Here is a 23,853-nt window from a genome sequence, read left to right as displayed (position 1 = left end):
AGCACCCCCATCATCATCCCACACAGTGAGTGATAGATTAATCTAACACAGCACCATCATCATCATCCCACACAGTGAGTGATAGATTAATCTAACACAGCACCATCATCATCCCACACAGTGAGTGATAGATTAATCTAACACAGCATCATCATCATCATCCCACACAGTGAGTGATAGATTAATCTAACACAGCATCATCATCATCATCCCACACAGTGAGTGATAGATTAATCTAACACAGCATCATCATCATCATCCCACACAGTGAGTGATAGATTAATCTAACACAGCATCATCATCATCATCATCCCACACAGTGAGTGATAGATTAATCTAACACAGCACCATCATCATCATCATCCCACACAGTGAGTGATAGATTAATCTAACACAGCACCATCATCATCCCACACAGTGAGTGATAGATTAATCTAACACAGCACCATCATCATCATCCCACACAGTGAGTGATAGATTAATCTAACACAGCATCATCATCCCACACAGTGAGTGATAGATTAATCTAACACAGCACCATCATCATCCCACACAGTGAGTGATAGATTAATCTAACACAGCACCATCATCATCATCCCACACAGTGAGTGATAGATTAATCTAACACAGCACCCCCATCATCATCATCCCACACAGTGAGTGATAGATTAATCTAACACAGCATCATCATCATCATCCCACACAGTGAGTGATAGATTAATCTAACACAGCACCCCCATCATCATCATCCCACACAGTGAGTGATAGATTAATCTAACACAGCACCATCATCATCATCCCACACAGTGAGTGATAGATTAATCTAACACAGCACCATCATCATCATCATCCCACACAGTGAGTGATAGATTAATCTAACACAGCATCATCATCATCATCCCACACAGTGAGTGATAGATTAATCTAACACAGCACCCCCATCATCATCATCCCACACAGTGAGTGATAGATTAATCTAACACAGCATCATCATCATCATCCCACACAGTGAGTGATAGATTAATCTAACACAGCACCATCATCATCATCCCACACAGTGAGTGATAGATTAATCTAACACAGCACCATCATCATCATCATCCCACACAGTGAGTGATAGATTAATCTAACACAGCATCATCATCATCATCCCACACAGTGAGTGATAGATTAATCTAACACAGCACCCCCATCATCATCATCCCACACAGTGAGTGATAGATTAATCTAATACAGCACCCCCATCATCATCCCACACAGTGAGTGATAGATTAATCTAACACAGCATCATCATCATCATCCCACACAGTGAGTGATAGATTAATCTAACACAGCACCATCATCATCATCCCACACAGTGAGTGATAGATTAATCTAACACAGCATCATCATCATCATCCCACACAGTGAGTGATAGATTAATCTAACACAGCACCATCATCATCATCATCCCACACAGTGAGTGATAGATTAATCTAACACAGCACCATCATCATCATCATCCCACACAGTGAGTGATAGATTAATCTAACACAGCACCATCATCATCCCACACAGTGAGTGATAGATTAATCTAACACAGCATCATCATCATCATCCCACACAGTGAGTGATAGATTAATCTAACACAGCATCATCATCATCCCACACAGTGAGTGATAGATTAATCTAACACAGCACCATCATCATCATCCCACACAGTGAGTGATAGATTAATCTAACACAGCATCACCATCATCCCACACAGTGAGTGATAGATTAATCTAACACAGCACCATCATCATCATCCCACACAGTGAGTGATAGATTAATCTAACACAGCACCATCATCATCATCATCCCACACAGTGAGTGATAGATTAATCTAACACAGCATCATCATCATCCCACACAGTGAGTGATAGATTAATCTAACACAGCACCATCATCATCCCACACAGTGAGTGATAGATTAATCTAACACAGCACCATCATCATCATCCCACACAGTGAGTGATAGATTAATCTAACACAGCACCCCCATCATCATCCCACACAGTGAGTGATAGATTAATCTAACACAGCATCATCATCATCATCCCACACAGTGAGTGATAGATTAATCTAACACAGCACCATCATCATCATCCCACACAGTGAGTGATAGATTAATCTAACACAGCATCATCATCATCATCCCACACAGTGAGTGATAGATTAATCTAACACAGCACCCCCATCATCATCATCATCCCACACAGTGAGTGATAGATTAATCTAACACAGCACCATCATCATCATCCCACACAGTGAGTGATAGATTAATCTAACACAGCATCATCATCATCATCCCACACAGTGAGTGATAGATTAATCTAACACAGCATCATCATCCCACACAGTGAGTGATAGATTAATCTAACACAGCACCATCATCATCCCACACAGTGAGTGATAGATTAATCTAACACAGCACCATCATCATCCCACACAGTGAGTGATAGATTAATCTAACACAGCACCCCCATCATCATCATCCCACACAGTGAGTGATAGATTAATCTAACACAGCACCATCATCATCATCCCACACAGTGAGTGATAGATTAATCTAACACAGCACCATCATCATCATCCCACACAGTGAGTGATAGATTAATCTAACACAGCACCCCCATCATCATCATCCCACACAGTGAGTGATAGATTAATCTAACACAGCACCATCATCATCATCCCACACAGTGAGTGATAGATTAATCTAACACAGCACCATCATCATCATCCCACACAGTGAGTGATAGATTAATCTAACACAGCACCATCATCCCACACAGTGAGTGATAGATTAATCTAACACAGCACCATCATCATCATCCCACAGTGAGTGATAGATTAATCTAACACAGCACCCCCATCATCATCATCATCCCACACAGTGAGTGATAGATTAATCTAACACAGCACCACCATCATCATCCCACACAGTGAGTGATAGATTAATCTAACACAGCACCATCATCATCATCCCACACAGTGAGTGATAGATTAATCTAACACAGCATCATCATCCCACACAGTGAGTGATAGATTAATCTAACACAGCATCATCATCATCATCCCACACAGTGAGTGATAGATTAATCTAACACAGCACCCCCATCATCATCATCCCACACAGTGAGTGATAGATTAATCTAATACAGCACCCCCATCATCATCCCACACAGTGAGTGATAGATTAATCTAACACAGCATCATCATCATCATCCCACACAGTGAGTGATAGATTAATCTAACACAGCATCATCATCATCATCCCACACAGTGAGTGATAGATTAATCTAACACAGCACCATCATCATCATCCCACACAGTGAGTGATAGATTAATCTAACACAGCACCATCATCATCATCATCCCACACAGTGAGTGATAGATTAATCTAACACAGCATCATCATCATCATCCCACACAGTGAGTGATAGATTAATCTAACACAGCATCATCATCATCATCATCCCACACAGTGAGTGATAGATTAATCTAACACAGCACCCCCATCATCATCATCCCACACAGTGAGTGATAGATTAATCTAACACAGCACCCCCATCATCATCCCACACAGTGAGTGATAGATTAATCTAACACAGCACCCCCATCATCATCATCCCACACAGTGAGTGATAGATTAATCTAACACAGCACCATCATCATCATCATCCCACACAGTGAGTGATAGATTAATCTAACACAGCACCCCCATCATCATCATCCCACACAGTGAGTGATAGATTAATCTAACACAGCACCCCCATCATCATCCCACACAGTGAGTGATAGATTAATCTAACACAGCACCCCCATCATCATCATCCCACACAGTGAGTGATAGATTAATCTAACACAGCACCATCATCATCATCATCCCACACAGTGAGTGATAGATTAATCTAACACAGCACCCCCATCATCATCATCCCACACAGTGAGTGATAGATTAATCTAACACAGCACCATCATCATCCCACACAGTGAGTGATAGATTAATCTAACACAGCACCACCATCATCATCCCACACAGTGAGTGATAGATTAATCTAACACAGCACCATCATCATCATCCCACACAGTGAGTGATAGATTAATCTAACACAGCACCATCATCATCATCATCCCACACAGTGAGTGATAGATTAATCTAACACAGCACCCCCATCATCATCATCCCACACAGTGAGTGATAGATTAATCTAACACAGCACCATCATCATCCCACACAGTGAGTGATAGATTAATCTAACACAGCACCATCATCATCATCATCCCACACAGTGAGTGATAGATTAATCTAACACAGCACCCCCATCATCATCCCACACAGTGAGTGATAGATTAATCTAACACAGCACCATCATCATCATCCCACACAGTGAGTGATAGATTAATCTAACACAGCACCCCCATCATCATCCCACACAGTGAGTGATAGATTAATCTAACACAGCACCATCATCATCATCCCACACAGTGAGTGATAGATTAATCTAACACAGCACCATCATCATCATCCCACACAGTGAGTGATAGATTAATCTAACACAGCATCATCATCATCATCCCACACAGTGAGTGATAGATTAATCTAACACAGCACCATCATCATCATCATCCCACACAGTGAGTGATAGATTAATCTAACACAGCACCATCATCATCCCACACAGTGAGTGATAGATTAATCTAACACAGCACCATCATCATCATCCCACACAGTGAGTGATAGATTAATCTAACACAGCACCATCATCATCATCCCACACAGTGAGTGATAGATTAATCTAACACAGCACCATCATCATCATCCCACACAGTGAGTGATAGATTAATCTAACACAGCACCCCCATCATCATCATCCCACACAGTGAGTGATAGATTAATCTAACACAGCATCATCATCATCATCACACACAGTGAGTGATAGATTAATCTAACACAGCACCCCCATCATCATCCCACACAGTGAGTGATAGATTAATCTAACACAGCACCATCATCATCCCACACAGTGAGTGATAGATTAACTTTCATTGTGTTATTGAACATCCAGAAACTGAAGATATAATTGAAGAGTGGTCAGCGTGGATTTCAGAAGGGACAGTCATGCTTAACCAATCCTCGAATTCTGTGAGGTAACAGAAAGTAGACAAGGGCAATCTAGTGGATGTCGTATATTTGGATTTTTAAAAAGGCCATTGATGAGGTACTGCATTATAGACTCATGACTAAGGTCAGAGCATGAGAGTCAGGGGACAGGTAGCAGAGTGGGCAGCAAACGGGCTGCAAAGCAGAGTAGTGGTTAAAGGTGGGGAATGGTGTCCCACAGGGATCGGTGCTGGGACCACTGCTGTTCACCATTTACATAAACCATTTGGACTCGGGAATCGGGAGTAGAATTTCAAAATTTGCAGATGACCCCAAATTGGGTTTGTATTTAATGCCGAGGAAGAATGCGTCAAAATACAAGAGGATATTAATAAACTCGCAGAACGGGTGTGCAATTGGTAAATGAATTTCAGTATAGATAAGTGAGGTGGTGCATTTTGGTCGGAAGAATAAGGAGGTCACACACTGCTCGGATAATAAGAGTCTAAATTGGGGTCGAGGGGCAGAGGGATCTGGGGGTACAGATACACAAATCACTAAAAGTAACGACACAGGTTAATAAGGACATAAAAAAAAGGCAAATCAAACACTGGGGCTCATTTCTGGAGGGATAGAATTGAAAAGTAGGGAAGTTATGTTAAACTTGTATAGAACCTTGGTTAGACCACACTTGGAGCACTGTGCACAGTTCTGGTCTCCATATACCTTGGTTAGACCACACTTGGAGCACTGTGCACAGTTCTGGTCTCCATATACCTGGGTTAGACCCCTCTGGGAGCACTGTGCACAGTTCTGGTCTCCATATACCTGGGTTAGACCCCTCTGGGAGCACTGTGCACAGTTCTAGTCTCCATATACCTGGGTTAGACCCCTCTGGGAGCACTGTGCACAGTTCTGGTCTCCATATACCTGGGTTAGACCCCTCTTGGAGCACTGGGCACAGTTCTGGTCTATTATAAAAAGGATATAGAGGCACCGGAGAAGGTGCAAACAATACTTACACGGATGATACCAGAACTGAGGGGATATACTTATCAGGAAAGGCTGAACAGGCTGGGGCGTGACCTGATAGGGGTCTTTAAGATTATGTCCACCTTATCAAACCCTTTCATAAAGAAGATGTTGCCACCTGTGGGGGTGGGGAGACCAGAACAAGGAGCCATAAAGATAGTCACTAATAAATCCAATGGGGAATTCAGGAGAAACTTCTTTCCCCAGAGAGCGGTGAGAATGTGGAACTCACTCCCACAGGGAGTGGTTGAGGGGAATAACGGAGATGGGTTTAAGGGGAAGCTGGATAAACACATGAGGGAGAAAGGAATAGAAGGATATGGTGATGGGGGGAGATGGAGTAGGGAGGGAGGAGGCTCGTGTGGAGCATAAACACCAGCACTGACCAGTTGGGCCGAATGGCCTGTTTCTGTGCTGTACATTCTATAGGAATGATCAGTTTCGATGCTCTACCCCTGGTCTCACTCACCCAGTTCGGCGAGTGATTGAGTCTCCTCTTGTTCTGTATCAGAGGCGCAGGAAACCTCGATGCCCAGCTCCAAGCTCTCCTCTTGCTGGAGCCTGCCAGCTCTCGCCTGGTGTTTAACGACTCTCCCCGCCTTCTCCGGCCGCTCAGACCGTGCTCGGAGTTTCCTGGGGCCCTGGGCAGCCGAGCGGGTCTGTCTCCGAGGTTTTGCCGTGCTCTGCCGAGCGGTGCCGCTGCGAGCTGCCCGTCCCCGGTGCCTCCCGGCCACGCCCGCCCGCTCCGAGGTTCCCTCCTCCTCCACGTCGCTGTCGTCAAACTGCTTCTTCAGGCGGGACCGGATCCTCACGGGGACCCTGACCGACGGAAGGGGGCGTTCCGTCCACTCTGACTCCGGCCCTTCCTCCAAAACCTCAAAGGGGCCCTTGGGTCTCTGCACCTTGGAGGGTGCGCGAGGTTTATCTCGAGCCCTGGCCGGCGTGTGAACCATGGGTATCAGCACTTTCTCCGCACCGCCCGCCACCTTCACCTCTTCACCGGCTCCCCTCCTCCGCAGAGCTCGGCCGGAGGAGGAGGAGGAGGGTCCTTTAACCCTTCGCGCTCCGCTCTCAGCGGCCGTGCCTGGGCTGGGCTCCTCCCCTCGGGGGGTGGAGCTGAGCCCCGGCCGCCAGCCCCAGACGGAGGAGAAAACGTCCGCCACCCCACAGTGGCGTCTAGCCACCAGCTGGCAGATGATGGCCGCAGCCTTGGTGAGGAGCAGGGCTGCTCGAGTGTGTTCCAGGTCCTGCAGCACCGGGGTCTTTGAGGTGAACCAGTCCAAGCCCGTCTCCAGCAGTTTCCAGGTCTGAGCAGGGGGCTCTGATCCCAGGCTCAGCCACGCCGACTGAGAGTAGGTCCTGGCTACGATCCCGGCCAGCGGTCCCACTGCGGCCGACTCCCCGCTCTCTCCACCTTGCCTGCTCTCCCCAAGCGCTCTGAGCACCAGGCACTGCAGCCAGTGGGAGAACCGCGCAGACTGCACTCTGCAGCGCTCTCTGACCGCCCTGAGCATCCGCCTGCTCTCCCCCAGCCTCCCGGCCGCCCCCTCCAGCTCACTGTGGACCAGCCCCCACTTCAGGCAGGTGGCAGACAGAGGCAGGTCAGAGCAGACGGGACAGGGGCACCCTGCGGGGTGAGACAGGAGGGCCGGCCGCCCCCTCAGCTTCGGTTTCAGGACAGGGGAGGCAGCCTGGGCCCAGGGGCCTCCGCCAGCGCTCACGGTGTCGAGGGGAGAGAGCTGCCGCACTCTCAGGAAGTCAGGGGGCTCCTCCCTCTGCTCGCTATCCTCCGCTGCCTCATGGCTCCGTTCCCCCGCACGGCCCTTCTTCAGCTTAATCCTGCCTCCGCCTTTCGCCGGCGTCTCGCAGCCAAAGTCTGCAACGGGAGAGGGAACATCTCGTTACTAGTTATTCAGCGACCGCCCTCTCACCCACCCCCTCCTGAAGGTGCCAACTCCCCTCTACCCGACGGGGGACGGGTTTCACAGGCACTGACTGCTCTCTGGTGCCTCACACACTGATCCTGGACAGGAGTCTTTTCCCCCACCCCCCCGAGCCCCCTGCCCCCGGACTGACCTGCACAGGACTCCAGCAGCAGCAGCACCTGCTGTAGATCCAGATTACAGGCGCCAGGGTCGCCCCTCTGCAGCTCCAGCTCAGCATTGGCGACCAGGAACTCTGCACACCTGAAACACAGAAGGAAGCGGGGATAAAAAGCGGGAGGCAGAGACTTTATCACGGTGCAGTCGAGATCGCGATCAATCTCCCTTGGCTGAGCGAGTCGGGCTCTCCGCTCTGAATCAGAGAGTCGTGGGTTCAAGCCCAGGAAGGGGGCGGGGAGGGGTGAAAAGAGAGTCCGTTAGATCAAGAGATGGGAGGGAGGGGGGGGGACGCAGGTCCCGAGGGAGCATTTAGTATGTTTGCAAAGTTCAAAGAGCAACTTACGGTCGGACGCAGTGCAGCTTTGCAGTCAGTCGGAGCGTCTCGAGACAGAACATTTTGGCCTCCTGCACGCTGCCAATGGCACTGAGCAGGGACACGAGTCTCCGGGAGCAGGTCAGGAGATTGGCCAGAACCATCCACTTCTGGAACAGATTGTCCCCTAAAACGAGAGGGAGGGAGAGATCAGTCCCGGCCCACCCAACACAGCAATCTTGGCTGGTGCCAAGCCCATTTCAAATTCTGCAGCTGGTTAGACGAGTCAGAGGAAGGACAGTAGTCCACGGAGTGTACAGTGCAGATTCACAGGGACGGGGCACGATAGTGGGACAATTTCCACTGGAGCAGAGAGGGCGAAGAGGAGATTTATCAGATGCTTTTAAAAATGAAGAGTTTCGATAAGAATGAGAAGGGAAGGATTATTTCCTCCAGTGAGGGAGTCCGTGATGAGAGGTCATCAATTTAACATCGCAAAGAGAGTGAGGAGAACAGTCAGGAGATGTTTCTTCACACAGGATTCCTCGAGCAAAGAATGCTTTGAACAGTGGTTGGGGCAGACAGCAGTACAGCTTTTACAGGAAAACTGGATAAATATAGGGCTATGGGGAGAGAGCAGGGCAGTGGGAATAGTCAGAGTTCAGTTCCAAATAGACCAGGTGGGGTGTGATATTGAAGGGTCACAGTATCTGTTCTATATAGACTGGGTGGGATGTGATATTGAAGGGTCACAGTACCTGGGTTCAGAGGACAGTTCAGTTCAGGGTTGCTTTTCCCAAATGTCAGCACTCCTGAGCACAGCAGCATCACAATCCCACACAGCACCTTGTGGGAATCAGTCAGGGCCGATTCCGGGGACTTCCAACCTACAGAGAGAGAGAGAAAAAGGAGGGCGTTTGAGCCTTCGCATGAACCGGGGCTCGTGAGGACTGCGGGGAGCGGTTACCGACCCTGTGATGGAGAGGGACTGTGAGGACAGTGGGAGAGGGGCTGCAGTTCCCGACCCTGTGATGGAGAGGGGCTGTGAGGACAGTGGGAGAGGGGCTGCAGTTACCGACCCTGTGATGGAGAGGGACTGTGAGGACAGTGGGAGAGGGGCTGCAGTTACCGACCCTGTGATGGAGAGGGACTGTGAGGACAGTGGGAGAGGGGCTGCAGTTACCGACCCTGTGATGGAGAGGGGCTGAGAGGACAGTGGGAGAGGGGCTGCAGTTACCGACCCTGTGATGGAGAGGGGCTGTGAGGACAGTGGGAGAGGGGCTGCAGTTACCGACCCTGTGATGGAGAGGGACTGTGAGGACAGTGGGAGAGGGGCTGCAGTTACCGACCCTGTGATGGAGAGGGACTGAGGACAGTGGGAGAGGGGCTGCAGTTACCGACCCTGTGATGGAGAGGGGCTGTGAGGACAGTGGGAGAGGGGCTGCAGTTACCGACCCTGTGATGGAGAGGGACTGTGAGGACAGTGGGAGAGGGGCTGCAGTTACCGACCCTGTGATGGAGAGGGGCTGAGAGGACAGTGGGAGAGGGGCTGCAGTTACCGACCCTGTGATGGAGAGGGGCTGTGAGGACAGTGGGAGAGGGGCTGCAGTTACCGACCCTGTGATGGAGAGGGACTGTGAGGACAGTGGGAGAGGGGCTGCAGTTACCGACCCTGTGATGGAGAGGGGCTGAGAGGACAGTGGGAGAGGGGCTGCAGTTCCCGACCCTGTGATGGAGAGGGGCTGTGAGGACAGTGGGAGAGGGGCTGCAGTTACCGACCCTGTGATGGAGAGGGGCTGTGAGGACAGTGGGAGAGGGGCTGCAGTTACCGACCCTGTGATGGAGAGGGGCTGTGAGGACAGTGGGAGAGGGGCTGCAGTTACCGACCCTGTGATGGAGAGGGGCTGTGAGGACAGTGGGAGAGGGGCTGCAGTTACCTACCCTGGTCTTGGAGCTGGTGACGGAGATGGGCTGGCAGGACAGCGGGAGACAGGCTCAGATAGGAGGCCACCAGCTGCTGGACCTTGGCTTTCAGCAGGTACCATACCTTGGAAGATTTCTGGAGTGAAGGGCACTGGAGAACCTCGAGGAGGAGGGCCAGACCCTCCGGAACCTGCAGCCAAAAGGGTAGAAGCAGAACAGTTATTTACAGGGAGTGTTAGATTGGATGAACAGTCGTCCCCAGACCCCAGGTATTGGCTCTGACACGGACAGGGGCAGCACCCAGATATCACACAGGGAGCTCCTACATAGCAAGAGGGTAGCGCACTGCAGGACGTGTCCCACTCCCCTCCAGCTATTCACCTGCAGCAGTCTGCTCTAATCACATTCCCCTGCATCCCTTTATATTCTCACTTTTCAAATCCCTTTTGAAATGATGTTACGGTTCGAGCCCCATAGGGTAATGGTGTTCCTGTTCTGATAATCTCTCAGCCTGGGCCTGAGTTACAGTGGAGTCAGTGCTCCAGGGGAGGTGGGGAGAACTGAGAGCCCACTCCTGCTTCCTCTGTACACCGACCAGGGCCGAGACCCCCCCCATCCACTCACGTACCTGGTGGCGGGTACACATCAGCTGGCTGCGCAGGGTTGAACTGGTCATCTTCAACAGCAGGTAATCACTCTTACCAGAGTCAGTTGCCTTCAGGATCAGCTCAGCCTCATCCAGGCAGGCCTGGGGATTGAGGAAAGAGGGTCAGGACAGAGAGAGACAGGGTCAGAGACAGAGCCCCCACAGTATATACACACAGTCAGAGACAGAGCCCCCACAGTATACACACAGTCAGAGACAGAGCCCCCACAGTATACACACAGTCAGAGACAGAGCCCCCACAGTATATACACACAGTCAGAGACAGAGCCCCCACAGTATACACACAGTCAGAGACAGAGCCCCCACAGTATACACACAGTCAGAGACAGAGCCCCCACAGTATACACACAGTCAGAGACAGAGCCCCCACAGTATACACACAGTCAGAGACAGAGCCCCCACAGTATACACACAGTCAGAGACAGAGCCCCCACAGTATATACACACAGTCAGAGACAGAGCCCCCACAGTATATACACACAGTCAGAGACAGAGCCCCCACAGTATATACACACAGTCAGAGACAGAGCCCCCACAGTATATACACACAGTCAGAGACAGAGCCCCCACAGTATATACACACAGTCAGAGACAGAGCCCCCACAGTATATACACACAGTCAGAGACAGAGCCCCCACAGTATATACACACAGTCAGAGACAGAGCCCCCACAGTATATACACACAGTCAGAGACAGAGCCCCCACAGTATAGACACACAGTCAGAGACAGAGCCCCCACAGTATATACACACAGTCAGAGACAGAGCCCCCACAGTATATACACACAGTCAGAGACAGAGCCCCCACAGTATATACACACAGTCAGAGACAGAGCCCCCACAGTATATACACACAGTCAGAGACAGAGCCCCCACAGTATACACACAGTCAGAGACAGAGCCCCCACAGTATATACACAGTCAGAGACAGAGCCCCCACAGTATATACACACAGTCAGAGACAGAGCCCCCACAGTATATACACACAGTCAGAGACAGAGCCCCCACAGTATAGACACAGTCAGAGACAGAGCCCCCACAGTATAGACACACAGTCAGAGACAGAGCCCCCACAGTATAGACACACACAGTCAGAGACAGAGCCCCCACAGTATACACACACACAGTCAGAGACAGAGCCCCCACAGTATACACACACACAGTCAGAGACAGAGCCCCCACAGTATACACACACACAGTCAGAGACAGAGCCCCCACAGTATATACACAGTCAGAGACAGAGCCCCCACAGTATACACGCACAGTCAGAGACAGAGCCCCCACAGTATATACACAGTCAGAGACAGAGCCCCCACAGTATACACGCACAGTCAGAGACAGAGCCCCCACAGTATAGACACACAGTCAGAGACAGAGCCCCCACAGTATAGACACACAGTCAGAGACAGAGCCCCCACAGTATATACACACAGTCAGAGACAGAGCCCCCACAGTATATACACACAGTCAGAGACAGAGCCCCCACAGTATATACACACAGTCAGAGACAGAGCCCCCACAGTATACACACACACAGTCAGAGACAGAGCCCCCACAGTATATACACACAGTCAGAGACAGAGCCCCCACAGTATAGACACACAGTCAGAGACAGAGCCCCCACAGTATAGACACACAGTCAGAGACAGAGCCCCCACAGTATAGACACACAGTCAGAGACAGAGCCCCCACAGTATATACACACAGTCAGAGACAGAGCCCCCACAGTATATACACACAGTCAGAGACAGAGCCCCCACAGTATACACACAGTCAGAGACAGAGCCCCCACAGTATATACACACAGTCAGAGACAGAGCCCCCACAGTATATACACACAGTCAGAGACAGAGCCCCCACAGTATATACACACAGTCAGAGACAGAGCCCCCACAGTATATACACACAGTCAGAGACAGAGCCCCCACAGTACACACGGAGACAGGGTCAGAGACAGAGCCCCCACAGTATAGACACACAGTCAGAGACAGAGCCCCCACAGTACACAGCGAGGGAGCGAGACCCCACATCCCAGTATCCGCCCCCCTCCTACCTGCACGGGGCCTGGATAGTCCAGTTGCAGCAGCATTTCTGCGAGCTGGAGCAGCACGTGTACCACAGACAGAGAGTCAGTCGCCGTATCCAGTAACCGCAGGCTCAGGCTGTAGCTTTCAATCACCTGGAATGGCTGCAAGAGACACAGAATGTGAGGGACACCCACACAGGGACCCAAGGACCCCCACCCCGACTCTTCCCATTGAAGAGCCCCCCCCCTCCACAAGGCTCGATGTACAGTCCTCGCCTCTGAAAAGACCCCCACCCTCAATGAACAAGTTTAATGTGATCACTGCCACCATAGGGTGCTCAAAGGTCAGGTACCAGGAGCGTGGGGAGCAACACTAATCCCATCCCCTCTTTCCCCGCCCCTCCCCCCTCGACCACCACCCCCTCGCCCCTCCCCACCCACCCCTGTAGTGTGAGGAGTGACACTATTCCCCCCACCCCCTGTAGTGTGAGGAGTGACACTATTCCCCCCACCCCCTGTAGTGTAAGGAGTGACACTATTCCCCCCACCCCCTGTAGTGTGAGGAGTGACACTATTCCCCCCACCCCCTGTAGTGTGAGGAGTGACACTATTCCCCCCACCCCCTGTAGTGTGAGGAGTGACACTATTCCCCCCCACCCCCTGTAGTGTGAGGAGTGACACTATTCCCCCTCCCCCTGTAGTGTGAGGAGTGACACTATTCCCCCCACCCCCTGTAGTGTGAGGAGTGACACTATTCCCCCCACCCCCTGTAGTGTGAGGAGTGACACTATTCCCCCCACCCCCTGTAGTGTGAGGAGTGACACTATTCCCCCCACCCCCTGTAGTGTGAGGAGTGACACTATTCCCCCCACCCCCTGTAGTGTGAGGAGTGACACTATTCCCCCTCCCCCTGTAGTGTGAGGAGTGACACTATTCCCCCTCCCCCTGTAGTGTGAGGAGTGACACTATTCCCCCCCACCCCCTGTAGTGTGAGGAGTGACACTATTCCCCCCCACCCCCTGTAGTGTGAGGAGTGACACTATTCCCCCCCACCCCCTGTAGTGTGAGGAGTGACACTATTCCCCCCCACCCCCTGTAGTGTGAGGAGTGACACTATTCCCCCCCACCCCCTGTAGTGTGAGGAGTGACACTATTCCCCCTCACCCCCTGTAGTGTGAGGAGTGACACTATTCCCCCCCACCCCCTGTAGTGTGAGGAGTGACACTATTCCCCCCCACCCCCTGTAGTGTGAGGAGTGACACTATTCCCCCCCACCCCTGTAGTGTGAGGAGTGACACTATTCCCCCCCACCCCCTGTAGTGTGAGGAGTGACACTATTCCCCCCCACCCCCCTGTAGTGAGGAGTGACACTATTCCCCCCCACCCCCTGTAGTGAGGAGTGACACTATTCCCCCCTCCCCCTGTAGTGAGGAGTGACACTATTCCCCCCCTCCCCCTGTAGTGTGAGGAGTGACACTATTCCCCCCCACCCCCTGTAGTGTGAGGAGTGACACTATTTCCCCCCCCCACCCCCTGTAGTGTGAGGAGTGACACTATTCCCCCCACCCCCTGTAGTGTGAGGAGTGACACTATTCCCCCCACCCCCTGTAGTGTGAGGAGTGACACTATTCCCCCCACCCCCTGTAGTGTGAGGAGTGACACTATTCCCCCCCTCCCCTGTAGTGTGAGGAGTGACACTATTCCCCCCTCACCCCCTGTAGTGTGAGGAGTGACACTATTCCCCCTCCCCCTGTAGTGTAAGGAGTGACACTATTTCTCCCCCTCCCCCTGTAGTGTGAGGAGTGACACTATTTCTCCCCCTGTAGTGTGAGGAGTGACACTATTTCTCCCCCTCCCCCTGTAGTGTGAGGAGTGACACTATTCCCCCCTCCCTTGTAGTGTGAGGAGTGACACTATTCCCCCTCCCTTGTAGTGTGAGGAGTGACACTATTCCCCCTCCCCCTGTAGTGTAAGGAGTGACACTATTTCTCCCCCACCCCCTGTAGTGTGAGGAGTGACACTATTTCTCCCCCTCCCCTGTAGTGTGAGGAGTGACACTATTCCCCCTCCCCCTGTAGTGTAAGGAGTGACACTATTTCTCCCCCTCCCCCTGTAGTGTGAGGAGTGACACTATTTCTCCCCCTGTAGTGTGAGGAGTGACACTATCCCCCCCCCCCACCCCCTGTAGTGTGAGGAGTGACACTATTCCCCCCCACCCCCTGTAGTGTGAGGAGTGACACTATTCCCCCCACCCCCTGTAGTGTGAGGAGTGACACTATTCCCCCCTCCCCCTGTAGTGTGAGGAGTGACACTATTTCCCCCCCTCCCCCCGTAGTGTGAGGAGTGACACTATTCCCCCTCACCCCCTGTAGTGAGGAGTGACACTATTCCCCCCCACCCCCTGTAGTGTGAGGAGTGACACTATTCCCCCCACCCCCTGTAGTGTGAGGAGTGACACTATTTCCCCCCCTCCCCCCGTAGTGTGAGGAGTGACACTATTCCCCCTCACCCCCTGTAGTGAGGAGTGACACTATTCCCCCCCACCCCCTGTAGTGTGAGGAGTGACACTATTCCCCCCTCCCCCTGTAGTGTGAGGAGTGACACTATTCCCCCCTCCCCCTGTAGTGTGAGGAGTGACACTATTCCCCCTCACCCCCTGTAGTGTGAGGAGTGACACTATTCCCCCCCACCCCCTGTAGTGTGAGGAGTGACACTATTCCCCCCTCCCCCTGTAGTGTGAGGAGCGACACTATTCCCCCCTCCCCCTGTAGTGTGAGGAGTGACACTATTCCCCCCTCCCCCTGTAGTGTGAGGAGTGACACTATTCCCCCCCTCCCCCTGTTGTGAGGAGTGACACTATTCCCCCCTCCCCCTGTAGTGTGAGGAGTGACACTATTCCCCCCTCCCCCTGTAGTGTGAGGAGTGACACTATTCCCCCCTCCCCTGTAGTGTGAGGAGTGACACTATTCCCCCACTCCCCCTCCCTTGTAGTGTGAGGAGTGACACTATTCCCCCTCCCTTGTAGTGTGAGGAGTGACACTATTCCCCCTCCCCCTGTAGTGTAAGGAGTGACACTATTTCTCCCCCTCCCCCTGTAGTGTGAGGAGTGACACTATTCCCCCCCACCCCCTGTAGTGTGAGGAGTGACACTATTCCCCCCCCACCCCCTGTAGTGTGAGGAGTGACACTATTCCCCCCCACCCCCTGTAGTGTGAGGAGTGACACTATTCCCCCCCACCCCCTGTAGTGTGAGGAGTGACACTATTCCCCCTCACCCCCTGTAGTGTGAGGAGTGACACTATTCCCCCCCACCCCCTGTAGTGTGAGGAGTGACACTATTCCCCCCACCCCCTGTAGTGTGAGGAGTGACACTATTCCCCCCCACCCCTGTAGTGTGAGGAGTGACACTATTCCCCCCCACCCCCTGTAGTGTGAGGAGTGACACTATTCCCCCTCACCCCCTGTAGTGAGGAGTGACACTATTCCCCCCCACCCCCTGTAGTGTGAGGAGTGACACTATTCCCCCCCACCCCCTGTAGTGTGAGGAGTGACACTATTCCCCCTTACCCCCTGTAGTGAGGAGTGACACTATTCCCCCCACCCCCTGTAGTGTGAGGAGTGACACTATTCCCCCCCACCCCCTGTAGTGAGGAGTGACACTATTCCCCCCCACCCCCTGTAGTGAGGAGTGACACTATTCCCCCCTCCCCCTGTAGTGAGGAGTGACACTATTCCCCCCTCCCCCTGTAGTGTGGAGTGACAATATTCCCCCCTCCCCCTGTAGTGTGAGGAGTGACACTATTCCCCCCCACCCCCTGTAGTGTGAGGAGTGACACTATTTCCCCCCCCCACCCCCTGTAGTGTGAGGAGTGACACTATTCCCCCCACCCCCTGTAGTGTGAGGAGTGACACTATTCCCCCCACCCCCTGTAGTGTGAGGAGTGACACTATTCCCCCCACCCCCTGTAGTGTGAGGAGTGACACTATTCCCCCCACCCCCTGTAGTGTGAGGAGTGACACTATTCCCCCCACCCCCTGTAGTGTAAGGAGTGACACTATTTCTCCCCCTCCCCCTGTAGTGTGAGGAGTGACACTATTCCCCCCCTCCCCCTCCCTTGTAGTGTGAGGAGTGACACTATTCCCCCCTCCCTTGTAGTGTGAGGAGTGACACTATTCCCCCCTCCCTTGTAGTGTGAGGAGTGACACTATTCCCCCCTCCCCTGTAGTGTGAGGAGTGACACTATTCCCCCCTCCCCTGTAGTGTGAGGAGTGACACTATTCCCCCCCTCCCCCTCCCTTGTAGTGTGAGGAGTGACACTATTCCCCCTCCCTTGTAGTGTGAGGAGTGACACTATTCCCCCTCCCCCTGTAGTGTAAGGAGTGACACTATTTCTCCCCCTCCCCCTGTAGTGTGAGGAGTGACACTATTCCCCCCCACCCCCTGTAGTGTGAGGAGTGACACTATTCCCCCCCCACCCCCTGTAGTGTGAGGAGTGACACTATTCCCCCCCACCCCCTGTAGTGTGAGGAGTGACACTATTCCCCCCCCCCTGTAGTGTGAGGAGTGACACTATTCCCCCTCACCCCCTGTAGTGTGAGGAGTGACACTATTCCCCCCCACCCCCTGTAGTGTGAGGAGTGACACTATTCCCCCCACCCCCTGTAGTGTGAGGAGTGACACTATTCCCCCCCACCCCCTGTAGTGTGAGGAGTGACACTATTCCCCCTCACCCCCTGTAGTGAGGAGTGACACTATTCCCCCCCACCCCCTGTAGTGTGAGGAGTGACACTATTCCCCCTTACCCCCTGTAGTGAGGAGTGACACTATTCCCCCCACCCCCTGTAGTGTGAGGAGTGACACTATTCCCCCCCACCCCCTGTAGTGAGGAGTGACACTATTCCCCCCTCCCCCTGTAGTGAGGAGTGACACTATTCCCCCCTCCCCCTGTAGTGTGAGGAGTGACACTATTCCCCCCCACCCCCTGTAGTGTGAGGAGTGACACTATTTCCCCCCCCCACCCCCTGTAGTGTGAGGAGTGACACTATTCCCCCCACCCCCTGTAGTGTGAGGAGTGACACTATTCCCCCCACCCCCTGTAGTGTGAGGAGTGACACTATTCCCCCCACCCCCTGTAGTGTGAGGAGTGACACTATTCCCCCCACCCCCTGTAGTGTGAGGAGTGACACTATTCCCCCCCTCCCCTGTAGTGTGAGGAGTGACACTATTCCCCCTCCCCCTGTAGTGTAAGGAGTGACACTATTTCTCCCCCTCCCCCTGTAGTGTGAGGAGTGACACTATTTCTCCCCCTCCCCCTGTAGTGTGAGGAGTGACACTATTCCCCCCTCCCCCCGTAGTGTGAGGAGTGACACTATTCCCCCCCTCCCCCTCCCTTGTAGTGTGAGGAGTGACACTATTCCCCCCTCCCCTGTAGTGTGAGGAGTGACACTATTCCCCCCCTCCCCCTCCCTTGTAGTGTAAGGAGTGACACTATTTCTCCCCCTCCCCCTGTAGTGTGAGGAGTGACACTATTTCTCCCCCTCCCCCTGTAGTGTGAGGAGTGACACTATTCCCCCCTCCCCCCGTAGTGTGAGGAGTGACACTATTCCCCCCCTCCCCCTCCCTTGTAGTGTGAGGAGTGACACTATTCCCCCCTCCCCTGTAGTGTGAGGAGTGACACTATTCCCCCCCTCCCCCTCCCTTGTAGTGTGAGGAATGACACTATTCCCCCTCCCTTGTAGTGTGAGGAGTGACACTATTCCCCCTCCCCCTGTCGTGTAAGGAGTGACACTATTTCTCCCCCTCCCCCTGTAGTGTGAGGAGTGACACTATTTCTCCCCCTCCCCCTGTAGTGTGAGGAGTGACACTATTCCCCCCCTCCCCCTCCCTTGTCGTGTGAGGAGTGACACTATTCCCCCTCCCTTGTAGTGTGAGGAGTGACACTATTCCCCCTCCCCCTGTAGTGTAAGGAGTGACACTATTTCTCCCCCTCCCCCTGTAGTGTGAGGAGTGACACTATTTCTCCCCCTCCCCCTGTAGTGTGAGGAGTGACACTATTTCTCCCCCTCCCCCTGTAGTGTGAGGAGTGACACTATTCCCCCCCCTCCCCCTGTAGTGTGAGGAGTGACACTATTCCCCCCCACCCCCTGTAGTGTGAGGAGTGACACTATTCCCCCTCACCCCCTGTAGTGTGAGGAGTGACACTATTTCCCCCCCTCCCCCCGTAGTGTGAGGAGTGACACTATTCCCCCCACCCCCTGTAGTGTGAGGAGTGACACTATTCCACCCCCACCCCCTGTAGTGTGAGGAGTGACACTATTCCACCCCCACCCCCTGTAGTGTGAGGAGTGACACTATTCCCCCCCACCCCCTGTAGTGTGAGGAGTGACACTATTCCCCCCCACCCCCTGTAGTGTGAGGAGTGACACTATTCCCCCCACCCCCTGTAGTGTGAGGAGTGACACTATTTCCCCCCCTCCCCCCGTAGTGTGAGGAGTGACACTATTCCCCCCCACCCCCTGTAGTGTGAGGAGTGACACTATTCCCCCTCACCCCCTGTAGTGTGAGGAGTGACACTATTCCCCCTCACCCCCTGTAGTGAGGAGTGACACTATTCCCCCCCACCCCCTGTAGTGTGAGGAGTGACACTATTCCCCCCTCCCCCTGTAGTGTGAGGAGTGACACTATTCCCCCCTCCCCCTGTAGTGTGAGGAGTGACACTATTCCCCCTCACCCCCTGTAGTGTGAGGAGTGACACTATTCCCCCCCCACCCCCTGTAGTGTGAGGAGTGACACTATTCCCCCTCACCCCCTGTAGTGTGAGGAGTGACACTATTCCCCCCTCCCCCTGTAGTGTGAGGAGCGACACTATTCCCCCCTCCCCCTGTAGTGTGAGGAGTGACACTATTCCCCCCCTCCCCCTGTTGTGAGGAGTGACACTATTCCCCCCTCCCCTGTAGTGTGAGGAGTGACACTATTCCCCCCTCCCCTGTAGTGTGAGGAGTGACACTATTCCCCCTCCCTTGTAGTGTGAGGAGTGACACTATTCCCCCTCCCCCTGTAGTGTAAGGAGTGACACTATTTCTCCCCCTCCCCCTGTAGTGTGAGGAGTGACACTATTTCTCCCCCTCCCCCTGTAGTGTGAGGAGTGACACTATTCCCCCTCCCCCTGTAGTGTGAGGAGTGACACTATTCCCCCCACCCCCTGTAGTGTGAGGAGTGACACTATTCCCCCCCACCCCCTGTAGTGTGAGGAGTGACACTATTCCCCCTCACCCCCTGTAGTGTGAGGAGTGACACTATTTCCCCCCCTCCCCCCGTAGTGTGAGGAGTGACACTATTCCCCCCACCCCCTGTAGTGTGAGGAGTGACACTATTCCCCCCCCCACCCCCTGTTGTGTGAGGAGTGACACTATTCCCCCCCCCACCCCCTGTAGTGTGAGGAGTGACACTATTCCCCCCCACCCCCTGTAGTGTGAGGAGTGACACTATTCCCCCCTCACCCCCTGTAGTGTGAGGAGTGACACTATTCCCCCCCACCCCCTGTAGTGTGAGGAGTGACACTATTCCCCCCACCCCTGTAGTGTGAGGAGTGACACTATTTCCCCCCCTCCCCCCGTAGTGTGAGGAGTGACACTATTCCCCCTCACCCCCTGTAGTGAGGAGTGACACTATTCCCCCCCACCCCCTGTAGTGTGAGGAGTGACACTATTCCCCCCCACCCCCTGTAGTGTGAGGAGTGACACTATTCCCCCCCACCCCCTGTAGTGTGAGGAGTGACACTATTCCCCCCTCACCCCCTGTAGTGTGAGGAGTGACACTATTCCCCCTCACCCCCTGTAGTGTGAGGAGCGACACTATTCCCCCCTCCCCCTGTCGTGTGAGGAGCGACACTATTCCCCCCTCCCCCTGTAGTGTGAGGAGTGACACTATTCCCCCCCTCCCCCTGTTGTGAGGAGTGACACTATTCCCCCTCACCCCCTGTAGTGTGAGGAGTGACACTATTCCCCCTCACCCCCTGTAGTGTGAGGAGTGACACTATTCCCCCCTCCCCCTGTTGTGAGGAGTGACACTATTCCCCCTCACCCCCTGTAGTGTGAGGAGTGACACTATTCCCCCCTCACCCCCTGTAGTGTGAGGAGTGACACTATTCCCCCCTCCCCCTGTAGTGTGAGGAGTGACACTATTCCCCCTCACCCCCTGTTGTGAGGAGTGACACTATTCCCCCTCACCCCCTGCAGTGAGGAGTGACACTATTCCCCCTCACCCCCTGTAGTGTGAGGAGTGACACTATTCCCCCCTCCCCCTGTAGTGTGAGGAGTGACACTATTCCCCCTCACCCCCTGTAGTGTGAGGAGTGACACTATTCCCCCCCACCCCCTGTAGTGTGAGGAGTGACACTATTCCCCCTCCCCCTGTAGTGTGAGGAGTGACACTATTCCCCCCCACCCCCTGTAGTGTGAGGAGTGACACTATTCCCCCTCCCCCTGTAGTGTGAGGAGTGACACTATTCCCCCCCACCCCCTGTAGTGTGAGGAGTGACACTATTCCCCCTCACCCCCTGTAGTGTGAGGAGTGACACTATTCCCCCCCACCCCCTGTAGTGTGAGGAGTGACACTATTCCCCCTCACCCCCTGTAGTGTGAGGAGTGACACTATTCCCCCTCTCTCCCTCCCCACTGTTCGAGGGGTGATAATTACCTTGTCCATCAGCCTGTAGAGAGCAGCCATGAGATGCAGGGCGTGGACCGTTTGTTCGGAGCTCCGCAGTCTGGGAGCGGGTGTCTCGGAGAGAATGCTCTTCCACAGGGACAGGGCCGCGTCCAGAGGCCTGCACCGCTCTGAAACACAAACAGTCCCAGCTCAAACACACACACACACACACACACACACACACACTGTACAGAAACACAGGTCAGCGCGTCCCATTCACCCCCTCTCCAGAGCTGAACTGGGCTTGTCCAGAGCGACTGGGCCATATCCCGGGGTGGTGGGGGAAGACACGGACTGATCACAACACTGAACCACCCCCCCGAACACGGTGAGGCGCGGACTCACTGGTCTCAGCCGTCAGGTTGAAGTTGATACAGTCGTACACGGAGAGGGCGCCCTGCTGTCTGTCCTCGTAATCCAGGTCATTGGTCTCTCCGTCCTCCATCTCCAGCACGCTGCTCGCCACCCTCCTCGCTCTCCGACACCCCTCGATACTCTGCCGGCAGCAAGACACGGGCGTCAGGTCACAGCCAACCATCAAAACACCCCCTCCTCCTCTCCACCACAAGATGGGGCAAAAAGGCAGACAAGCCTCACCTTCTGAATGTTGGATTCCAGATTGCAGACGTAAAGCCAGAGAGAGGCGTGGGCCCGATCGTCTTGCAGCTGGTCCCTGGTATCGGGGGTCTCCGGCAGTGAGCCCAGTACAGACAGAGCTTCCTCCACACAGTCCAGTGCTGAGCTATGGGGAGAAGATCAAAAGGTCAGTCAGTGTGGGGCCTGTACCAAGTGAGCTGATCCCACCCGGTGTGAGACTGAGTCCCTCACAGAGCAGTACAGTCCCAGGCTCCCTCCCAGGCCGGTGCAGAGTGAGCTGACCCCACCCAGTGTGAGACCGAGCCCCTCACAGAGCAGGACAGTCCCAGGCTCCCTCCCAGGCCGGTGCAGAGTGAGCTGACCCCACCCAGTGTGAGACCGAGCCCCTCACAGAGCAGGACAGTCCCAGGCTCCCTCCCAGGCCGGTGCAGAGTGAGCTGACCCCACCCAGTGTGAGACCGAGCCCCTCACAGAGCAGGACAGTCCCAGGCTCCCTCCCAGGCCTGTGCAGAGTGAGCTGATCCCACCCAGTGTGAGACTGAGTCCCTCACAGAGCAGGACAGTCCCAGGCTCCCTCCCAGGCCTGTGCAGAGTGAGCTGATCCCACCCAGTGTGAGACTGAGTCCCTCAGAGCAGGACAGTCCCAGGCTCCCTCCTAGGCCTGTGCAGAGTGAGCTGACCCCACCCAGTGTGAGACTGAGTCCCTCACAGAGCAGGACAGTCCCAGGCTCCCTCCCAGGCCTGTGCAGAGTGAGCTGACCCCACCCAGTGTGAGACTGAGTCCCTCACAGAGCAGGACAGTCCCAGGCTCCCTCCCAGGCCTGTGCAGAGTGAGCTGACCCCACCCAGTGTGAGACTGAGTCCCTCACAGAGCAGGACAGTCCCAGGCTCCCTCCCAGGCCTGTGCAGAGTGAGCTGATCCCACCCAGTGTGAGACTGAGTCCCTCACAGAGCAGGACAGTCCCAGGCTCCCTCCTAGGCCTGTGCAGAGTGAGCTGACCCCACCCAGTGTGAGACCGAGCCCCTCACAGAGCAGGACCGTCCCAGGCTCCCTCCCAGGCCTGTGCAGAGTGAGCTGACCCCACCCGGTGTGAAACTGAGTCCCTCACAGAGCAGGACAGTCCCAGGCTCCCTCCCAGGCCTGTGCAGAGTGAGCTGACCCCACCCAGTGTGAGACTGAGTCCCTCACAGAGCAGGACAGTCCCAGGCTCCCTCCTAGGCCTGTGCAGAGTGAGCTGATCCCACCCAGTGTGAGACTGAGTCCCTCACAGAGCAGGACAGTCCCAGGCTCCCTCCTAGGCCGGTGCAGAGTGAGCTGATCCCACCCAGTGTGAGACTGAGTCCCTCACAGAGCA

At 53.9% G+C, this 23,853-nt stretch overlaps 1 protein-coding gene across 1 annotated transcript in view; it reads right to left on the bottom strand.

The window, feature by feature from the left end:
• Window positions 1-23,853, bottom strand: part of espl1 (extra spindle pole bodies like 1, separase) — a gene marked incomplete at its 5' end in the record, with an annotated part of 59,161 nt that overhangs the window by 24,052 nt on the left and 11,256 nt on the right. Inside the window, 10 exons of the mRNA XM_067976849.1 lie at window positions 6,630-8,036; window positions 8,237-8,346; window positions 8,606-8,762; window positions 9,334-9,462; window positions 10,517-10,688; window positions 11,127-11,246; window positions 13,219-13,353; window positions 21,890-22,029; window positions 22,247-22,397; window positions 22,499-22,643. Of these exons, the coding sequence (XP_067832950.1) occupies window positions 6,630-8,036; window positions 8,237-8,346; window positions 8,606-8,762; window positions 9,334-9,462; window positions 10,517-10,688; window positions 11,127-11,246; window positions 13,219-13,353; window positions 21,890-22,029; window positions 22,247-22,397; window positions 22,499-22,643 (2,666 nt within the window). The remainder of the gene's footprint in view (window positions 1-6,629; window positions 8,037-8,236; window positions 8,347-8,605; window positions 8,763-9,333; window positions 9,463-10,516; window positions 10,689-11,126; window positions 11,247-13,218; window positions 13,354-21,889; window positions 22,030-22,246; window positions 22,398-22,498; window positions 22,644-23,853) is intronic.

This window comes from Heptranchias perlo, unplaced genomic scaffold (genome assembly GCF_035084215.1).
Source record: "Heptranchias perlo isolate sHepPer1 unplaced genomic scaffold, sHepPer1.hap1 HAP1_SCAFFOLD_1030, whole genome shotgun sequence".
NCBI classification, from domain to species: Eukaryota; Metazoa; Chordata; class Chondrichthyes; order Hexanchiformes; family Hexanchidae; genus Heptranchias; species Heptranchias perlo.
Note: the sequence above shows the minus strand (reverse complement) of the source record. Positions and strands in the feature narration are given on the sequence as shown.